This window comes from Bos taurus, chromosome 11, assembly GCF_002263795.3.
Source record: "Bos taurus isolate L1 Dominette 01449 registration number 42190680 breed Hereford chromosome 11, ARS-UCD2.0, whole genome shotgun sequence".
Taxonomy (NCBI): Eukaryota; Metazoa; Chordata; class Mammalia; order Artiodactyla; family Bovidae; genus Bos; species Bos taurus.
Window position 1 is genome coordinate 102,648,177 of NC_037338.1, and position 19,535 is coordinate 102,667,711.

Genomic DNA, 19,535 nt, shown 5'->3' on the forward strand with positions numbered 1-19,535 from the left:
CTCCCTGACACTCCCACCACCCCCCCTCGGCTCGGCGGCTCGGCGCGATGCTGCAGAAGACGCGCTGAGCCCTTTTGGATCTAATGCGCAGAGGAGGTTGGCCCAGAGCTCCTGGGCTCCCCCAAGGCTGAACTCCATCCAAGGTGCCCGCAGGCTCCCTGCCCGCCTTCCCCATGCCAGCCCGCAGCTAGGGGCAGGGGCAGCGGCGGCTGGGGTTGGGGGTGGGTGGGGAGCTTTTGGGGAGGACAGGTCGCAGCTTGGCTATGGAAGGCTCCAATGGCTTTGGGATCGACTCCATTCTCTCCCACCGAGCGGGCAGCCCCGCCCTTCCCAAGGGGGACCCCTTGCTCGGGGACTGCCGCTCTCCCCTGGAGCTGAGTCCTCGCTCAGAGAGCAGCAGCGACTGCTCTTCACCAGCCTCGCCAGGAAGGGACTGTCTGGAGACGGGAGCCCCGCGGCCTGGCGGGGCTTCGGGACCAGGTTTGGACTCCCACCTGCAGCCTGGGCAGCTCTCGGCCCCAGCCCAGTCTCGCACCGTGACCTCCTCCTTTCTGATCAGGGACATCCTTGCCGACTGCAAACCGCTTGCGGCCTGTGCACCCTACTCTAGCAGCGGGCAGCCAGCCGCTCCTGACCCTGGGGGCCGTCTTGCGGCCAAGCCTGGGGAGGACTTTAGAGACAAGCTGGACAAAAGTGGCAGCAACGCCTCATCGGACTCTGAGTATAAAGGTAAGAAAGTGGGAGGTGAAAACCTAGGGGAGGGGGGCTCCATTTCTGAACACGGCATTAAAACTGGGGTGCACACATGCGGGGACATGAACATGCTCACCCGGAGTGCCCCCGGCCCAGGCAGAGCCGCTGGTCTCATCTGAAGCTTTCAGTCAGTTAGCCCCGTGGTTATGCTTTTGAGCAACAAAGAGTCCAGCAGAGCGAGGAGAGGAATTCTGTGTGATGACCCAGGAGAGATTCCCAAAAACACACAAAGCAAACTTTCCAAACTTCGGCTGGGACTAACCAACCCTCCAGTGGGCAGAAGCAAGTGCCTCTCAGACCAGTGGCTCTCTGGGAAAAGACCTTGCAGAAGCAACAGAAGACCCAACGGGTTCTTGCTCGAACGCTTTTTTATAAGGGGGAAAACCTAGCAGGAAATTCCGGCTGAAGCACTGAGAACAGTCAATTTTCCACCCTTTAATTTGAATATCCAGATGGGGAGGGCAATTCAGCTTTCCTTCCCGTTGGCCCCGGGTGTGATCTGGGTCCAGGGAATCATGCAAAAGAAATGCTCACTTAAAAGTAGAAACAGCAGTCAGGCAGGCGGCTGACTGGCTGGGATCGGGTTCAGCGGTCTCTGTGCTCACCCAACTGTTCTCACTGGATTTCATTTGAAGTGCACTGAGCAATCAACTTCGGGCTGTGTGTGTGGGACCCAGAGATCCCCCAGCACCCAGCCTATACTGGGGTTGAAGGACCCTTTACTTGCTTTTTCACCCCGTGAATCTTTCCAGTTTCCTTTCCATCCTGTCTTAACCAGGGAGCTGAGATCAGCACTAAGAGGAAAGAGGGAAGGAGGAAGGAAAGAAGAAAGAAAGGAAGAAAGGAGAGAAAGAATTCCTTAATTTTGTTTCTCGTCCTGGCCACTGCCTTGACTTTAGGTCTTTGGTGAAGCCAGAGGCACGAAGTTCTTTCTCAGGGAGAAGTCAGGAGGCAGGAAGGGAAGGAGTTTCAGAGCCCTGTGTCCCCATCCAGTAGAAAATGAAGGGCTGGCAGGGGCTGTTTAGAGCTCTTTCAGCCTTATAATTAATTCCCAGAATGCTTTCCATGAGAGAAAACTTCCCTATAAAGCCAACTTCTATATTGTCTTGGGGGCCCTACATCTCCTGACCCATATTTGCACTGCTAAGTTGATTCAGTCGTGTCCGACTCTTCGAGACCCCATGGACTGCAGCCCAACAGGCTCCTCCATCCATGGGATTTTCCAGGCAAGAGTACTGGAGTGGGGTGCCATTGCCTTCTTTGTTTGCACTAAGTTATCACAAAAATTTAGGAAGGCTCGTTTAACACTCTCTTCCCAACCAAGAAGTGGTTGTGGACATGCCCTGACCTCAAACCAAAACCCATATGAGGCCCCACTCCACATCTCATTCCCTCCTCCACTGCCCCAAGCAACCAGTGGAGACTCCAAGGTCTCCCTGGGTCAGCCGTGCTAGATGGGCAGGTTGGGCTGGAGCTGGAGGAAGGGGGTCCAGACGCCTGTGGCCCAGAGAGCCCTGCTCCTCCCCCCAGGTCTGTTTAGAGAGACAAGGAAAACTTGCCTGGGAGAAAGACAGGTGTATGATGGGGAAGTGAGGGGGAGCAAGGGAGGCAAGGTAAATATATATGTGTAACAGCATATTTTATTATTTATAATTCTCAACAACACCCAGATTTATAGTTAGAATAAGTCGCAAGCCCCCCCTGCACCGCGTGGTGCTGGTGAAAGAGTGTGGCTCGTGTCTCTATATTTGTTTATTTTTTTGCCCATAGGTGGGATTTTGAGTCAAGGTTTCGGTTAAGATAATTGGAATATCAATTTTCTTCTCTTGTCCCTGATGATATCTGATCGGGGTGGTGATGACGGCCGGCTGTCCACATATCACTTAAATAGGGTTGGAGCTGAAGACAGAGGAAGGTCTCCCCCAGCCCTAGGTACCCCACCTTTGCATCAACAAAGTCCCAGGTGAAGAAGGAGAAGAAATAACCGCCTCTGGAGCATTTCTCAAAGGCGGACCCGAAGCAGGAGACCTTACCGAGAGACAGACAGACACACGGGGTTGGCAGCTAAGCGACTCCCCTATCCACCTACCATGTGAAGAGTCCCTCCTCCAAGGAGGGCAGGCAGGGAAGGTCAGTCCCATCCGAGTCGGCATCAAAGGTTCCTCAGCATAACATTTAAAGAAGCGGAACCGGGCTTTGAAGTCAGGCGTTCTGCAGCGCACGGTCTGGCTTGCAAGAGCCGATATCCATGGAGAAACGAAACGGGCACTGTGCTCCCAGCTGGCAGGGTCGGGGGGCCTGGAACTCTCAGGCGTTGAGATTGACTGAGCCTGCTTTGGAGGTTGAGGCTGGGCACCTGCGAGTGTGTATCTGAAGGCTCCAGCCTGCGCCCGGGAGAGGAATTAGAGAAAAAGCCCCAGGAGCCAACCCGTTCTTCTGGACACCCCAAACTCAACCTCCACCCCACCCCCAACCTTGGAGCTCAGTCCTGAGAAATGGGGGGGATTTACAAATAGGGCCAGATGATGAGGTCAAAAAGTAAGGTTTCCACAATATCAGGTTAGAGGTTTGGATAATCATTTCCGCAAACTTGCTCAAACTTTACCTGCCTGGCATAGACAGAAAAGATCCTCCAGCATAGACAGAAAAGATCCTCCATCCTAACAGATCCCCATCTCCTGAGGCACCCTTGCCCCAGTGTGGCCCGAGTCCAGGAGGGCAGGGAGAGGCCAGCGAGCTGGTCTGGAGGAGGCGGTGGGAAGGCGTGGACCCCTGCTCACCGGCTTCTTACCGGTTTCTCACCTGCTAGCGCTCTCCCGGCTCAACCACTGGGGTGTACCTGGTGACTGGCACCCTCCCAGTCTCGAACCGCTTTCTGGTTGAAAAGTCTTGCTCCCTCGTGGCTCAATTAACCGGATTATTGTTTCCTACAGACAGAAATTAACTCCAATTCAGCTGAACCCAGTCACTGCAAACACCATGCTCAATGAAACTCAGCATAAAGGAAAAATAGAGAAAAAGAGGGAGGGAAGCCCCATGTCCATTTTGGGGAGATGGTCTCTGGTGGTATCATCACTTTAGGGGAAGAAGGAGGGAGGTGTTTGAGCTTGCTCCAGCAAGTGTGCATTTTCGGTGCAGTCAACTCCAAAGGAAAGTGCTGGGGAAAAAAGAAACCACATTATCCAGTACCATCCTTGTGACTCAGGAGCGGGGACCCTGCTGGTGTGTCTCGACCATCGGGGGAAACACAGGGCAGCCACCTTAGGCAAATGACAAGGACACACGGACCTCAGAGATGTGTGCATCTGAGGGGTAAACGAGTCACTTATTTTTCCAAACGGCTTTGTGCTCCCTGATCGGGCACCTGGCAGTTCGCATTTTGCCTGTGCGCTGTTTGTAGTTTAAGAAACAGGGGAACCATCCCTATAGATTCGTGCCCAACCAGGGGTCAGGCGAGATGTGGGTGTCCTTCAGGACCACCGTCTACTCCAGGGTGAACAGGCTTTTGTCCCTCAATGCAGGTTCTTCTCCCCAGACTCTGGCCCTCAGCTTCCTCTCTTCCTGGCCCAGATGCAGCCAGAGAATCGGGGGCACAGTCCTAAACCCCGGAGCACGCACCGGAGCAGCCCACCAGGCTGGAACTCCTGCGTCCCCTCCCCACTGCTCCCCTCCCCTGGCAGATCCACCCAGTCGGTCCACTAATCCCTCCAGGGAGCGCCCGTGCAGTGTGGGAGCTGGGTCGAGTTCTCTGTAGGCTTTGGGTTATTTCTCCTCGGAGGTGTCGCTCCTCCTCGGTCTGGGGGCTGGGAGGTCTCAGCCCTGAGCGGCTTTGCTACGGCCCCACGGGCTCGAGTGCAGCGGGGCCACCGCCACCGGGAGCCACATTCACAAGACCGTAAGGGCGGGCAGGCGGGCGGTGAGGCTGGGCCCTGATGCGCGGCTGTGTCTCTGCAGTGAAGGAGGAGGGCGACCGGGAGATCTCCAGCTCCAGGGACAGCCCCCCGGTGCGCCTGAAAAAGCCACGCAAGGCGCGCACGGCCTTCACCGACCACCAGCTGGCACAGCTGGAGCGCAGCTTCGAGCGACAGAAGTACCTGAGCGTGCAGGACCGCATGGAGCTCGCAGCCTCACTCAACCTCACCGACACGCAGGTCAAGACCTGGTACCAGAACCGCAGGTGAGGCCCCCTCTCCTCTCCTCCCCACCCCTCCACGGACCCACCGGGACACGGGTCTGACTGAGCTTTCCGCATTCTGGGGACCTCTGAGCTTTCCCCATTCTGTGAAACTGGGAAAGTGAGGCCTCGGACGGAGAGAGAAAGCCTTGCCTGAAGCCCACAGTGAGGGATAGAGACAGGACTCGATCAGGTGGGCAGATGGACACGTGGACCATGGGAGGTCCAAGCCTGTCCACCCAGGCCACATCCTACCACCTCCCTCCAGCCCTGGGCAGCTGCTAGGGGTAGAGGGGGTGGCACTGAGCTTTCCCGGGATTCTTCAGGCCTCCCCAGTCTTTCTAGTCCCTGAGACTCAAGGAGGGAAAGGGCCCAGACTTAGCTCCTTGGGGCCTGAGGGACCGGAAAATTGATGCTGGGCACTGGCCTCGAACCTGGTGTTTCCTACTCTTCCTTCCCAAGACATTCACAGAATGAAGAGAAACACAAATGCATACAAAACACACACACAGCCACACGCTCAATCCAGTCACACACTCACGTCAACACAATTCACTAATACAAACACACCCACAGTCACCCGCATACTCTTAGCGGAGGCTGGAATGTTGCTTTCCATAAACAAGCTCAGAACACGCTGCCCCATTAATAATAAATACCGATTACTGCTTCGGGCATTAATAATTAAGGCCCGTTACAGTAATTACACAATTATGATGATGATGAATAATTCAGGCAGGAAAATGGGGGTTGGTATGGCTGAGTCCGACTCAGTGGGGCTGCCTCACCGGCCAGGTGCACCCAGGAGTCCGGCCGCAGCCCTGGCAACCAGAGTGGCCTCGCTTCCCTGCCTTCCCCAAAACCTAGCCGGCACTGGGCTGGGGCCTCCCGGCTTCGGGACCGGGCAGACTGTGGGGCTGGCCCCAAGCCTCGGACCTGCGCGCGGGGTGCGGCGGAGGCGGCCGTGCGCTCTTCCTCTGCGGTTGCCGCGGTCTCTGGCCCGCGGGCTTCCGCAGAAGCAGTCAATTGTGGTCCCGCGGCGAGGCTGGTCTCCTCCGGGCCGGTGGTGCGGCTGGCAGCATCAACCGCTCCCCATTCCACCACGAGCAGACAGACCCCGGCACCCCCTGCGGCCCTCTCCAGGGTGATCTTTCGTTCCAAGGCCTCCCCCGGGGGCCGATGCACGGGGGCGCGAGGCGGAGAGCTCCGACATCCCGCTTCAAGCGCCCAGGTTGGGTGGGATGCCCTGCACGAAGTGTGGCGATCTTAGACCCCTGGCTCTGGGGATAAGACAGCCTAGCTTAGAACCCGGGGTCTCCTCTTTTTCGGCCGCCCTGAGATCTGACCCACTCCTCAGTTTTCTTATCTGTAAGCGGGGATGACAGTCATGAAAAGTTCGTGGAAGATTAATAGCATCGATGCCTTTAATGCGCGAAAACCGTGCCCGGCAACCCGTGATTTAGTGATATGAACGAATTAGTGGGCTCCCTCCTGGCCTCTCTGCAGGCGCTCCGGGGCAGGCACTCTGAGGGGCAGGGGTCTCCGAGCGCCCCAGTCCTGATCCCTGCCTTGCGCGTTTATTTCGGTCCCTAGGACTAAGTGGAAGCGACAGACGGCCGTCGGGTTGGAGCTGCTGGCCGAGGCGGGCAATTACTCGGCGCTTCAGCGGATGTTCCCGTCGCCTTATTTCTACCCGCAGAGTCTGGTTTCCAACCTGGATCCCGGCGCCGCGCTCTATCTGTACCGCGGGCCCAGCGCACCGCCGCCCGCCCTGCAGAGACCTCTGGTCCCTCGCATCCTCATCCACGGACTCCAGGGCGCCAGCGAGCCGCCGCCGCCGCTGCCACCGCTGGCCGGCGTCCTCCCGCGCGCCGCGCAGCCTCGGTGAACGCCCGCCCGCCCGCCGGCCCGCCCGCCCAGGCGCACCCGGCCCCCCGTCCCGGGGCTCCGCACCGGCCCCCCTCCGCCAGCCTCGGGGAGGGCGCGGGGTTTCACGCCTCTTCCTGGGGCGGGGGGCGGCTCCCCGACCGGCCCTCCCTGGCGTCGGGCCCAGCGTCCCCAGAAGGGCCAAATGCCAAGTCTTCTAAGGCCCGGACCCCCGGACTGAGTCCCCCTAACCCTCCCCGTCATTCTCTCTCTCGGTCACTCCATCAGGGAGCCACTTCCATCGCCGGTGTACATACGTCCCATCCCCCCAACCCCGCCACCGGCGCGCCCCCTCGCCCCTCCCGGGAGCCGGTGGGGCGACCCCCTTGCTGCGCTCTCCCGCTTCCCGCTCCAGCTGTACACCGAGCCCTCACCCCGCAGCCCTGACACACGGAGGGGAAGGGGTGTGCGAGCCCCCGCCCCGCGCCTGGGCCGGCAGCAGAGCTGTACATACGTGTGCAAAGTGTAAAGTTATTTATTCGTGATCCATCAGCCCGTGACTGTGTCCGTGAATCAGTGAGTCTGGGGCCTGTGCCCACCCACCGCCCGCCCTCCCAGGCAGGGCAGGCCGCGGCCAGGGGACTTGCCCACCCACACCCCAACCCCCGCGTCCAGCCTCCGTCTGGGGGACAGCCAGACCCCTCGGGTTCTCTCGTTTTTTAAATGTCGAAAATAAACTTCTTACAAATGACCAGGCGCTTGTCCGCGCGCTCCATTGGTCGGTCAGCGCTCGGCCCTTCCCCATTCCTCCGGAAGATTCCTTTTCCGCTTCTGGGACTCAGGCTCTTTTCACCCTCAGTAAGGAAGCACTGTGACTCGTCTCCCTCTCTTTCTGAGAGCTGAGGCTGGGGGCAGGCGTCCCCCTTCCGGGCCTCAGTCTTCCCATCTCTATAGTGAGGCGAGCGCGCGGCTCCCCCACCTGCTCCAGCCTCTCCATCTGGTTCCGCGCTGTTCAGCCGGTCCCGGGGGCCGGGGTGGGGTCAGCGCCCGGGCAGGCTGGGCTGCAGGCCGGGATGCGGTGCCCTGGCTGAGCCGGCTCATCTGGCCGCAACAAGGGCGCCAGCAGCTGGTGACCGGCCGGCCCGGCGCGGGGGCCGACAGATGGGTTCCGAGGCTGCTTCCCCCCGTGGGCCCCTCCGCCCTGCGCCTCGGCTGCGGGCATCAGCGGCAGGCGAGGAAGCTCCCGGCCCCTGCCCTGGGTAGGACCTGACGAGCCCTCGCTGGGGAACGCGACTCCCCCATTTTCTCACTGCCCCTTCACCCCACGACCATGTTGGGGACACCACCCAGAGGGAAGCCGAACCCCGGGAAAGTCCGCCCTGGGGCCCCAGCCTCTGACTCCAGGTCTCAGGACAGGGATTTCAGTCTCCAGCCAGACTCCAGACTTCACTTTCCCGTTCAAAGGGCCAAGGTCACCTCCTGGGGCCCCACAGCTCACAGGGGAGGTGGAATCAGGTGGTCCCTTCCCACACACCACCTGCAGCTCAGACTCCCCAGGAGGCGCCTGGAGCTGGGAAGTTTGGGGGCCCGGCAAGCCCAGCCCCGCTCCGGGTTTGTGGCAGACTGTTCCAGGAAAGGACTGCCTGGTGGAGGAGGGGTGGGGTTCGGATTCCACTCTTGACTCCCCTCCGCTGGCCTCTGCTACAGTTTCCTCCCGCCTCCCCGCCAGCACCCTCTCGCCACCCCTTTTCTCTCCTAGGGTGCTGAGGGTATTATTCTAATTTTGCCAAATGCACAGCAGCTAATTAAGGAGCCCCTCGGCTTTCGAGTTCTTTTGCATGTGAATGGGGGTTGGTAAATCCTCAGCTCTGGCTGGAGGAGGGGGCGAGGGGGGGGGCTGTCCCCAACTCAGGGTTAATGAAGTGGGAAAGAAGTCTCTCACAGCCTCCTGCAAACAAACCCCCCCTACCCCCATGCAACACACCCTGCCCAAATCCTACATGGATTGACTTAAACCCAGGGGATAAGTGCTTTAAATTAATCTCATTGAATAAGAATGAGACCAAACAAAACTCTTTAAAATCATATTAAAAATCTATCAAAGGACAACTTGCACTGGTGTGCTTTTCATTTTGTGCAAGAGAAGGAGATAGACTGGAGCAACCACCCTTACATTTACACAGCGGCCGTGTAAACCACAGACACAGTCCCAACTATGTAATTGTCCTTGTACCTCCGAGCTGATTTCATATCTTACACTAATGAAGAACAAGGCTCCCCGACAAGTTTATAATTACAGTATTTTAAACTGTCCTGCACTTCCCATCTGTAATAATAACTTTACAACCTCTGCAGTGAGGTGGGCTTCGGTTTTCATCCATTTAGAAGGCTAAATCGGTTTCTCTGTTCCCAACCCTGGGGGCTGGGTGAACTCGCCCTTAAGATAGAAAAAAAAAAGAATGAATGTGCGAGCCCCCCAGCAGGCAAGACAATAGGAGAGGCACTGAGAAAGCAGCGTCTCAGTGCCTCTACTGACCCACCCCCACCCTCCCTTGGAAACCTAGACTCCAGGGGGGCAGGGGCAACAGAGTTGAAAAGAAGTTGAGATTCCCCTAGCAGTCTTGTTTCGAGGCTTCTGAGCCTGTTTGAGAAGTCCAGCTGATTTTAAGGGGTGCTCGGCCGCCTCCACGCTGAAAGGCTTTGCTCTGAACCTCTCCTCTGGTGGAGCAGATTAAGAGATAAGGCATCGTGGTCATGCAGGCAATTTAACAAGACCAGTGGAGCGCCCTTTGCAAGGAGGGCAACTTCTCCAGTGGGGGCGGGGGAGCCTTAAATTTCTGTCTCCTGGAAGCGACGGTTGGATTCTGATGGCTTCCGCTGACTTTCCACTGAAGGGCTCAAATGTTAAATGCCAAGGGTGCTAGCAGCCTGGATACGCCTGCCTTATACGCCTGCCTGATACGCCTGCCTTAAGGGGCTCTCTGACTCCTCGGCCTTCCCTAAATCTCGCCTCCCTTCACCACAGGGGGGAGAAAAAACAATCAAAGGAATCCACCGGGCTTTGTCAGAATGTCCTTTGCTGAGAGTCAGTTGGCTCTGCTTCTCTCAAAGTGGAAAATGTCGCTTGCGTTGCATCAGCTCGGCCTTCCTTCATCACTCACCGAGGGCTCTCTGCCCTTTAGTGCGTGAGAATGGGGGGCCCTGTGAAGATGCTCAGCCCATAGGGTTCCAAACATGAAGATGTCTGGGATTAAAAAAGAGCATTTTACAAGCCCATGAGGGAAAAAAGCTTTAGGCTGCAACATTCCATGAAATGTCCAGATTCTCTGACTTCTAAATATGGGGATCAGGTTTATGAGACAGAGAAAGAGGTAAGTTTGGAAAATTAGAAAAAGAAGCAAGATTAGAAATACACACAAAATTAGGATATGTACAGTGGAATTAGGCTAAAGCTTTCCCTAATTGATGCCTGAAATGTATAATCTGTCAAGAGCCATAATAAGAGAGAAAGAGATTTATTTTAAGGTTATTTAAATTTAGATAATATTAACCTTAAAGCTGCTAAATCCATGTTTCTTTATTAACTGGGGGTAATGTATTGATTCTACTTAGAAACAGGCCCAGACAGCATCCATGGCAAGAAACCTTCACTTAAGTCTCAGCACATGAAGAGGAAGTCTAGATCTCAGAATTACAGTCACTTAAATGCTTTGCAGGGTCCTGGCACTTCTGCCCGCTCCCAGGGCAGATTCCTCCTTTCATGGAAAGAGTATTTTTCGTGGGGGGAGGTAGGGAAAGCAGGGTTTCTCTTTGATCATTCCAGATCACTGGCATTAACCCTCTGACAGCTGGGTTTTGTTGACAAAGTTTGATCCCCTCTTTTCTCATCCCAATCTTGTGGACTCTCACATATGGAAACCAAAAGTAGGTGGCAGACTTACCCAGAGTCAGTATGGCGTGTGCTGCAGGTGTATTTATTTATTATCATTGTTACAGATTTCACCAAAGATCCCTATTAATTCCGATGTGACAGCCAAGTCTCTGAGGCCACATTTTCCCTGCACTGGTGGGCCAGGGCTTATGAGACTCACCCTCACCTTCAGGACACGTCCCTTCTGGTGGGATGTCCACCCATGTTCACCTTACACCTGAGGGATGGAGGCCAGGAGGCCTCCCGGCTCCCCATGGCCCCCGCAGACCGCTTGCCTGTGTAACGCTCACCATCCTCGCCGGGCCCTTGAGCTCACGTTGCTCTGGAGGGGTTAAGGGGGCCTCCACACTCGTGCTAGTAACTTCAGAGAATGGGGGCTGAGAACAAGAGGAGAGGTGGAGAGAGCATTGCCCGAGGACAGGAGGGCCAGGAGGCTCTGCTCCCCCTCTCCTGGGCCACTGGAGTTACCCTGCCCAAATCTTACATTTATTGGGAAATCAATACGCCCCGGGGGGTTCTCCTTCAGACCTCCCAGAAAACACAACGGGGGAGGGGCAGCTGTGGCCTGGGCCGCAGTACAGACCCCGAGCCTTTCTGGAGCACAAGACGGAAGAGAACGCTCAGGCAGCGGTGCCTTTTGACTTCAAAGGCAAACTAGAAAAAGGCAACAGTAAATCAATTAGTCCTAAGAAAGTACGTTTTCCCCATGACAAGAAGGACAGAGCATCGCAGGTGAGTGTGACGTGGGCGCTCAGAGCCACTTGCATACTCGGGAACTGAGACCCGGAGGCATTTGTGACCCACACCAAAAGCTCATTTGGTCCTTTTTAATAAAGCATTTGTATACATCAAGAAAAGGATCTGATAGTCTTTTCTCTTTACCAATTCCAGTTTTTAAAATCCTGTTTTACAAAATTCAGGCTAACATACGTGTAGAGGGCAGCTTAAAGTGAATGGTGAAACTTCTTCAGAACGGCATCACCAGGCAGGATCCCCTCCGGGTGGGTGCCGCAGGACGTCAGGATTTATATTAAGTGATTAAGTGCTCATGTGATCTACGGGCAGTGATGGAATACATCTGAGAGGGGTCTTAAACAAGGCAGGGTAATCAGGTAATCCACCCTCTGTTGACCCCTGCCCCCGCAGGGACAGGGGTCTGCAGGGGGTGGCGGTGGCACCCTCAGCTCTCACGGGGTTCCTGATGAGAACAGGACGCCCACTCCAGGGTCCACCCGGAGGCCCTGTCCTGTGCAGGCAGAGGTTAACATACTTTCCGGGAGGCCTGGGGGCGGGAGGGAGGGGGGTGTTTAATCTGTTCCCTCGGCGGAGGCGGAGGCTGGGCCCGGGGTGCGGGCGGCGCCGCGGGGCTGGCTGGCCGGCCCCCCGCGCGTGTTCTGCTTTCTGACCTTGGTGCCGCCAGTCTCCATCCCGCTGGCATATTCGGAACGCAAGATTTCAGCCAGGCGCTGCTTACTCTGGGTCTTCTTCCTCTGAAGGTCAGGCCTGAGGAGCAGTGATAGTGGGGTGGGGGCGGGGGGAGAAAGGAAACTTTATTATTATTTCTTTTTTCCTTCTTCATTTGGGAAGAGGCGGATGGCAGCTGGTTCCGAGAGTGCGGAACTGACATTTTTGTATTAACAGAAGTACAATCCCTTCAATAGCGCTTGTTTTGATATTCTATGCACCGCAAGATTAGATACGCTGCTGACAGATTTTCATAACGGTGGCAAAATATCATGGCATTTTTAAAAGTGAGGCTTTGTTCTGTGTTGTTTTCACGGAAAGAAAAGAATGAAACACACTCATACTCTGATGGCAAATGAGGTGTATGATACAGCAGTTTGCCAAGGGATGGGGGGAAACCCACCCTGAAACTCACAACACTCTGCACGCCAGTGCCTGGGAACCCCCTGCCCTTGGCTGCCTCCTGGGGACCCGGCTGGGAGGCTGGTGGGGGCTGCGGTGGCTGCCACCGACACCTCTTCCCTGACTGAAGAGCCTCTAGTAATAATAAATCATTTCTGACCCTAAAAGTCCCACACCCAGGTGTGCCTGGGCAGACGGCGGCGCGGCATCTGCACCAGGGATGGACCCAACCCGCATGGAAAATGCCAAAGCCTGAAAATCAATGTCAGATGGTGAATCCTAGTAACTGGTTTCAAAAGGCAGCCGCTTCATCGTTTATTTGATCGGAAGATCAGAGGGGGAAATTTGTAGAAGTTCAATCGTACACAGAAAAAACGATTATGAAAACTGAAGAGTAAAATAATGCTTCTTAAGACAAGATTTTATCCAAAACAACAGGGTCGTCACCAGAGGATCCGTCTCGCTGTGCCCACGGTGCCTTCAACCCTGAGGTGGCACCAGCTTGGGCTCTAAAAGAAGGCAGACGCTACCCTCTGCTACCTGCATCGACAGCATTCCCTTTGCTGTAAAAATCAGAGGATACGTCAGACTGAAAATAAATATAACAGAACTCCTTCAAAGCCCAGGAATTAACTACGAGACTAATACTGTGCCAGTAAAGTGATCAGGAAGTCTGTAACTAGGTTAAAGCTACCGTCTCCCTTTACACTCACACTGCAGAGGGTGGGGTGCACGTGATGGGGGGTGGGGGGTTTCAATCCATGCCAGTCACAAACGGGGAAAAATGCAAAGCCAACCTGTGCGGGGAAGAAGACTCGAAGCCGAGGCCGGGGCTGACAGTACCCTGTGGTTAAGGGTCAGGCGTCTGCAGTAACACGTGTGTGCAGTGCAGGACAGGGCGTGGTGAGGAGGTCAGAGCTGGCGCGGGGGAGGACTGTCACTCCACGAGGCAGGCTTGGTCACCATCTCAGATTACAGACGAGGAAACTGAGGCCAGAGGAGGGGAAGTACTGCCCCAAGACCATCCACCTCCCAAGAGTGTAAGCCAGACGCAAACATGGGCCATGGACACAAGCCTGAGCTCTTCCCACCAGCCGGTCCCAGATGGAACCACCGGGCGGAACAGGAGGGCCCAGCGGGATCAAGGACGACAAACCACCGCGATTTGACATGGAGGAGGCCTTCACGACTCACAGGGATGTTTCAGTGGGGCAATGCTGGCGGAGGCTGGAGGACAGGGGGAGCTGGGAGAGGAGAGCTGCAGCGTGAAGCGGGGACCGGGCCTGGAACCCTGCTCTGTCACTCACTAGCTGAATGACGTTGACGGGGGCCTCGAGCCTCCGCATCTGAAAAATGGGGACTATCCTTGAAACGTAGTTCACAAGCTCTGTGAAGGTGAAAGAGAATAAGACATATGGAGTGCTGGCTGGTGGCTGGCACGTGGGCTGCAGACAACCACAGTTAACCCAGGGCAGCTCAAGTCCAGAGAGGCCAAGAGACTCCAGCTAGGCCGCAGGGGAGCTGGGACCAACGCTGGGGCCTTGATGTCAGCGCTGGGCTCTCCCTTTCAGATGGGCAGTGGCTCTAACCCCCAGGCCCCGGTGGAGGTCCGTCCACGCTTGGGGCTCACCTGAGGGTGGCACGCAGCGGGAGATGGGCCTACAGCTGAATGCGCCCAGCGTGTTCCAAACGGAATGCTGCCAGTTCCCGGGTGTGCGGTTTATTTTTAGTCGGGTGACATGACAGACAGACTGGAAAGGTTCTGACAGGAAGGAATGCTTTTTCTCCCCTCTTGTTTGAAGCCAGGTATTCACATCGTGTATAATTTTAAATGTAACAACCCAAGTTTCAAAATATGCAAAATTTCAGTCAAAATATCCTCCCAGCAGCCTAAGCGCTACCACTCCGACGCTGGCTCCTGCCACTGTTAAGGCAACATAAATAACCAGCATCTTACTGGGGACTGATACGCTAATTGCCGGCAGTGCGGGGCACAGAGCAAGGATGCGGCCTGCTTCCAGCCCGGGTGCTCAGCAGCCACCTGCGCTCCAGCAGCTGGGCTCCAGACCTGGCATCAGAGGCCATGCCGAGGCGTGTGATGCACCAGTGCGTGCATGCACGCACACACACAGTGATTCATAGCTGTACACACACGCACGCGTGCAATGTACCAGCGTATACACACATACACACACAGTGTGACGCATGACTGTACACACACACACGTGCAATATACCAGTGTATACACACATACACACACTGATGCATGACTGTACACACACATGCGTGTGCGATGTACCAGTGTATACACGCACACACACCGTGATGCATAACTGTACACACACACCATGACACATAACTGCACACACACGCACGCGTGCGATGTACCAGTGTATACACGCACACAGAGTGTGATGCATAACTGTACACACACCATGACACATAACTGCACGCACACGCGCCCGTGCGATGTACCAGTGTATACACGCACACAGAGTGTGATGCGTAACTGCACACACACGCCGCCCCCCAGGCCCCCCTCAGTCTGCCTCTGAGTCATGGGAGACCGGTCCTTCCGGGCTGACAAGCTCAGCCAGGCCTGGGCTGGGAAGGTGACCTCTCTGGCGTGGCTCCTGCCCTTGATCCAGGCCTGGGGCTCTGGAAGGTGACCCCTGGTGGGCAGGCGGTGCCTTGATCAGGAACATTTCTCAGGGTCTCCGAGTCTACCCTGACTGAGGCAGAAGATGCTGGCAGAAAGCGGGATGTGCTTGTCTTGAGGTTATGATCTCAACATTTCCTAGCTATTTTAGGATTCCTTATGATTTTACTTTAATCACTATTCTTCCGACTTGAGACCCAAACTCCAGCTCTTGAGTGACAGTCCAGAGAGCAAACAGGGGGTCCTGCCTTCCAGGCTCGGACCTCTTCTGCAGGAGGAAGGGCCTTGGGGTCGGCCCTGTACGGGTTCCCCCTGCTGTCAGGAGACACCCTGACAGGAGCTGCCTGCTTTTCCTTTGTTCTGGGGCCCAGCACCCGAACGGGTGAAGTACAGATGGGAAGATGAAACGACGGGTGCGTGGGGCCTCGGCTCCTTCTCCTGCCAAGCTGCAGTTCTCCCAGAAACTTGCCAACTTTCTTGCCCTCCTTGCCCTTCAAATACCCAAGCCCCTCTCAAGTGGGCGTCCTGAGCATCCACCAGAGTAATCCCGTAGTTACCAAGCAACAGATCAGTTTATCTAACCACAGGGAACTCCCTTGTAGTGAAGGCTGGATAACCCCCCCTCCGTTACTAGGCTGGATTACCCAGCAGGACAGGCAGATGCCACTTCCACTGCCAATGAGGTGAAATCCAGCCTAATTAGGAAATCAATACGCCTGCAAGGATGACCACTGAAAAGGAGAGCTCTCAGCACCTTCTCCCAACGTCACCAATAAATTCAGAGACAACCATCCTAGGTAAAAAGTCAGTCTAACATGTGGCATGCTTTTGCAGGACAGAACTGTAAATTGTATCAGAGGATAACAGATGCATTTTTATATATTGTCTAGTCTCTCAATATTTTACATTTTACAGCTTTAGGATCATGCTTAGAAAAGTCTTCCTCATTCCAGCTTTTTAAAATATTCAAGTATACTGTGTTTCTTGAAAGGAAAGCAAACTAGTCAATCCCAAAGGAAATCAACCCTGAGTATTCATTGGAAGGACTGATGCTGAAGTTTCAATACTTTGGCCACTTGATGTGAAGACCTGACTCACTCACTGGAAAAGACCCTGACGCTGGCAAAGACTGAAGGCAAAAGGAGAAGGGGTGACAGAGGATGAGATGGTGGGATGGCATCATTGACTCAATGGACATGAGTTTGAACAAACTTCAGGAGTTGGTAATAGACAGGGAAGCCTGGTGTGCTGCAGTCCACGGGGTCTTAAAGAGTCAGACACAACTTAGCAACTGAACAACAACAATTTTCTTTGAGCCTGCTACTGCTTTAATTCTATCTAGATTTTATTTTGGTTTATGGTAGGATGGGAGAAGGCAATGGCACCCCACTCCAGTACTCTTGCCTGGAAAATCCCACGGGCGGAGGAGCCTGGTAGGCTGCAGTCCATGGGGTCACTAAGAGTCGGATATGACTGCACGACTTCACTTTCACTTTCATGCATTGGAGAAGGAAATGGCAACCCATTCCAGTGTTCTTGCCTGGAGAATCCCAGGGACGGGGGAGCCTGGTAGGCTGCCGTCTATGGGGTCGCACAGTCGGACACGACTGAAGCAACTTAGCAGCACCAGCAGCATGGTAGGATGTGGCAAATTCAACCTTTTCTTCCCAAGAGTTATCCAGTTACCCCAGTCACTAAACAAGAACTCTTTCCCCCATGGTCTTGAAATCTCCCTCTAGAACATTCCTTCAGACTCTCAGAACACTCTCTGCTGACCATATTTAGTGAGTATGTGATAATGGTGATGCTGATGATGCCAAACTGGCCGGGTAGTAGGTCCACCAAACATACTAACACACAAGCAAATACGAACTATGGGGGTGTTCAGCAAATTTAAATACGAAAGTAAGTCAAATCATAGCCACTGAGAAGATGGCTTGAGGCCACCTCCAGGTTTGCACCCTCCTGCCTGGCCCCAACCCTTGCAGATGAAGAAAGGCCCTGAATCTGAGGGGGTTTAGGTGGCTCTCGGGTGACAGCGAGAGTGACTGATAACTCCAGGGAGAAGGTGACAGGCAGTCCTCCATGTGCAACACAGTCGTTCAGGTACAGAACCCGCTAGTGTGGACGAGAAGGTCAGCGCACTGAAGGGACACAGGCTGTCAGACCTCTGACAGCCATGGAAGGGAAGGAAGTGCATCAGGCTCTTTAACCCCAGTTTATGTTTCGGCAGAGACAGGCACTGGTGGGCAGCCTGTCTTAAGGATGCCTTCTCTGCAGCATCTTAGGATCAAACCAACTCGAGCATCTGTAAAACTCCAGGGCCCCAGAAGACACTGCATTCCAGGTGAGCCCTGTTAGGCTGGTGCGAGCTATCCCAGCAAAGTGCCTGAGTGACTCGTGGACACAGAAATGGAGGAAAAGTGGGTCTTGGCCTCACCCCTGAGCGCCAGCCCCCCGTGAGGAGCCGGGCGCGGGCGGGTGTCAGGCCGTGCAGGTCCCAGGTGATCAGTAGGGAGATGCCGGCCCGCCCTGCCGCCTGGAGAGGAGCCGTGCTGGAAAGGGGACAGAAACAATGCCGAGATGGCCGGGGTCTGAGAGCGACACCCTGAGTGAGAACCCCAGAAGTACGTGGAGCTTCAGGGTTACCTAAGTGCCAGAAACCTTCCACGGGCCCCAACAAGATGTAAGCCGAGGACTCTGATGGTCCAGCGTGCCCTCCCCTGACGGCCCTCCAGAGTCGGCAGCTTCCTCCAAGCTGAGACTCCTTCCACGTCAGGAAAGGCCTCTACGGGGTGGGGCAGGGGTTGTGTGAAGGGAAAATGAAGAACACTTTATAAAGCCTAATTCTCTGTGAAACTGTCAAGATGGAGAAACACAGGCTGGACATGGAAACGATGAAGTTTTTGGAACTGGTGTGACTGCATCCTGTGAATACTGACTGAGACGGATGAGCTCGGGGCAGGATTCCGGCACCAGTCCCTCTGGACCTGTCCTGCGCGACACTATTATCGGTGACTTGCATGACACTACAAGGCGTGTTTATCACACCTGCAGACCAGAAGCCAGCAGGGACAGCTAACACAACGGACGGCAGGACACCCACAACACCTCAGCAGGCCGGAAGGATGGGCTCACTGAAAGGTGACCCTGGACTGGGGCCACTGGAGGGCTTGCTGGTGGGTCAGAGAAGGCGGGTGGTCTGGATCGTCATACCTGCACACGGGCAGGGGATAGGCTGCCAGGAGTTTCCACCTGAACCGCGGGGCGGACCTGATGCCAAGGATGGGAGAAGCTACAGTGTGATGCCAGGAGGCCTGGGTGTGAGTCCCTACCCTGCCCCACACTGGGGAGGGACAGCACCTGAGGACACGGAGGACCACAGGAGCAGACCCATGGCTCTACGGGAGTCCGGCTGGGGCTGAGTGCCACGTGGGTGGCAGCCGTGACCCCTGCTGTCACCAGTGGCTGCAGTGACAGATGTGGCCGCCCTCCTCTCTGGGCCAGCCGGTCTCTACTGCATGTTTAGGCAGCTGGATGAGCCAGTTTTGAAAAGAACCTGGGTGGAGAGAAAAGCCACCCAGATGCCGGGCTGGACGTGGGGCAGCTGGAGGTGCCGGGGCAGTGCGGCTTGGGCCCGGCTGCCAGAGCAGAGCCACTTTGGGTGGGGGAGGACCCAGCGCCGCCCTGCAATGCCCGTGCAACCTGCTCTCTGAGTTTCAAGGCACCTAGTTCTCCCAGTGCCAGTCTGCTCACTCTCAAAGGATGAAACGAACCAACAAATCAAAGCGAGTATCAGAGAACCTATCGCGAAGGCACTCGGAAAGCGTTGACTATTATTATTATCAGCAGCTAGGAGACAGCAGACGAGGGGCGTCATCAGACACCTCACGCGCTGTCACGTGACCCAGGGCGGCTTTGATCAACGAGAACAACACCCTGTATTGTTCTGTTTGTAAATCACGCACATTCGGCATTTCAATCTCAGAGACTAAAGGCTAGAAGATGAAAATGGTCACTTTGGGCTTATTTCAGGAGCCCCAACTAGTGAGGAGGGTTCACCCTGGAGGCTGTGAGCACCCTACCTCCACCAGGAGCTGGAAACACAGCCTTATGGAAGACCAAGGAGCACTGTGACCAACGGCACAGGGCGCAGGCGGCAGGAACGTTCAGGACGCATCTGTGAAGCCTGTGCTGTTTGTTCACAGACTCGGAGAGAAGAGGGCAGGGAGAAGGGAACACGTGTACTGGACAACGACTCCAAGCCCCGCTGGGTGCTGCGTGTC

At 55.5% G+C, this 19,535-nt stretch overlaps 2 protein-coding genes across 2 annotated transcripts in view; one reads left to right on the forward strand and one right to left on the reverse strand.

Moving 5' to 3' along the window:
• The first annotated feature begins 263 nt into the window (after positions 1-263).
• On the forward strand, positions 264-6,815 carry BARHL1 (BarH like homeobox 1). Its single transcript, NM_001206248.2, has 3 exons — positions 264-729; positions 4,708-4,930; positions 6,521-6,815. The coding sequence occupies exons 1-3, from the start codon at positions 264-266 to the stop codon at positions 6,813-6,815; spliced, it is 984 nt and encodes a 327-aa protein (NP_001193177.1).
• A 4,779-nt stretch (positions 6,816-11,594) lies between these two features.
• DDX31 (DEAD-box helicase 31) overlaps positions 11,595-19,535 on the reverse strand; it is a 73,655-nt gene continuing 65,714 nt past the window's right edge. The window contains 1 exon segment of the mRNA NM_001101886.1: positions 11,595-12,227. Coding sequence (NP_001095356.1) covers positions 12,032-12,227 — 196 coding nt within the window. The 3' untranslated portion in view covers positions 11,595-12,031.

Bases quoted from the DNA above. Each gene is read 5' to 3' on its own strand.
- BARHL1 (NM_001206248.2), top strand. From the start codon at position 264: ATGGAAGGCTCCAATGGCTTTGGGATCGACTCCATTCTCTCCCACCGA. The intron at 730-4,707 runs GTAAGAAAGTGG...GTGTCTCTGCAG, and splicing joins ATCGGACTCTGAGTATAAAG to TGAAGGAGGAGGGCGACCGG. The intron at 4,931-6,520 runs GTGAGGCCCCCT...TTCGGTCCCTAG, and splicing joins ACCTGGTACCAGAACCGCAG to GACTAAGTGGAAGCGACAGA.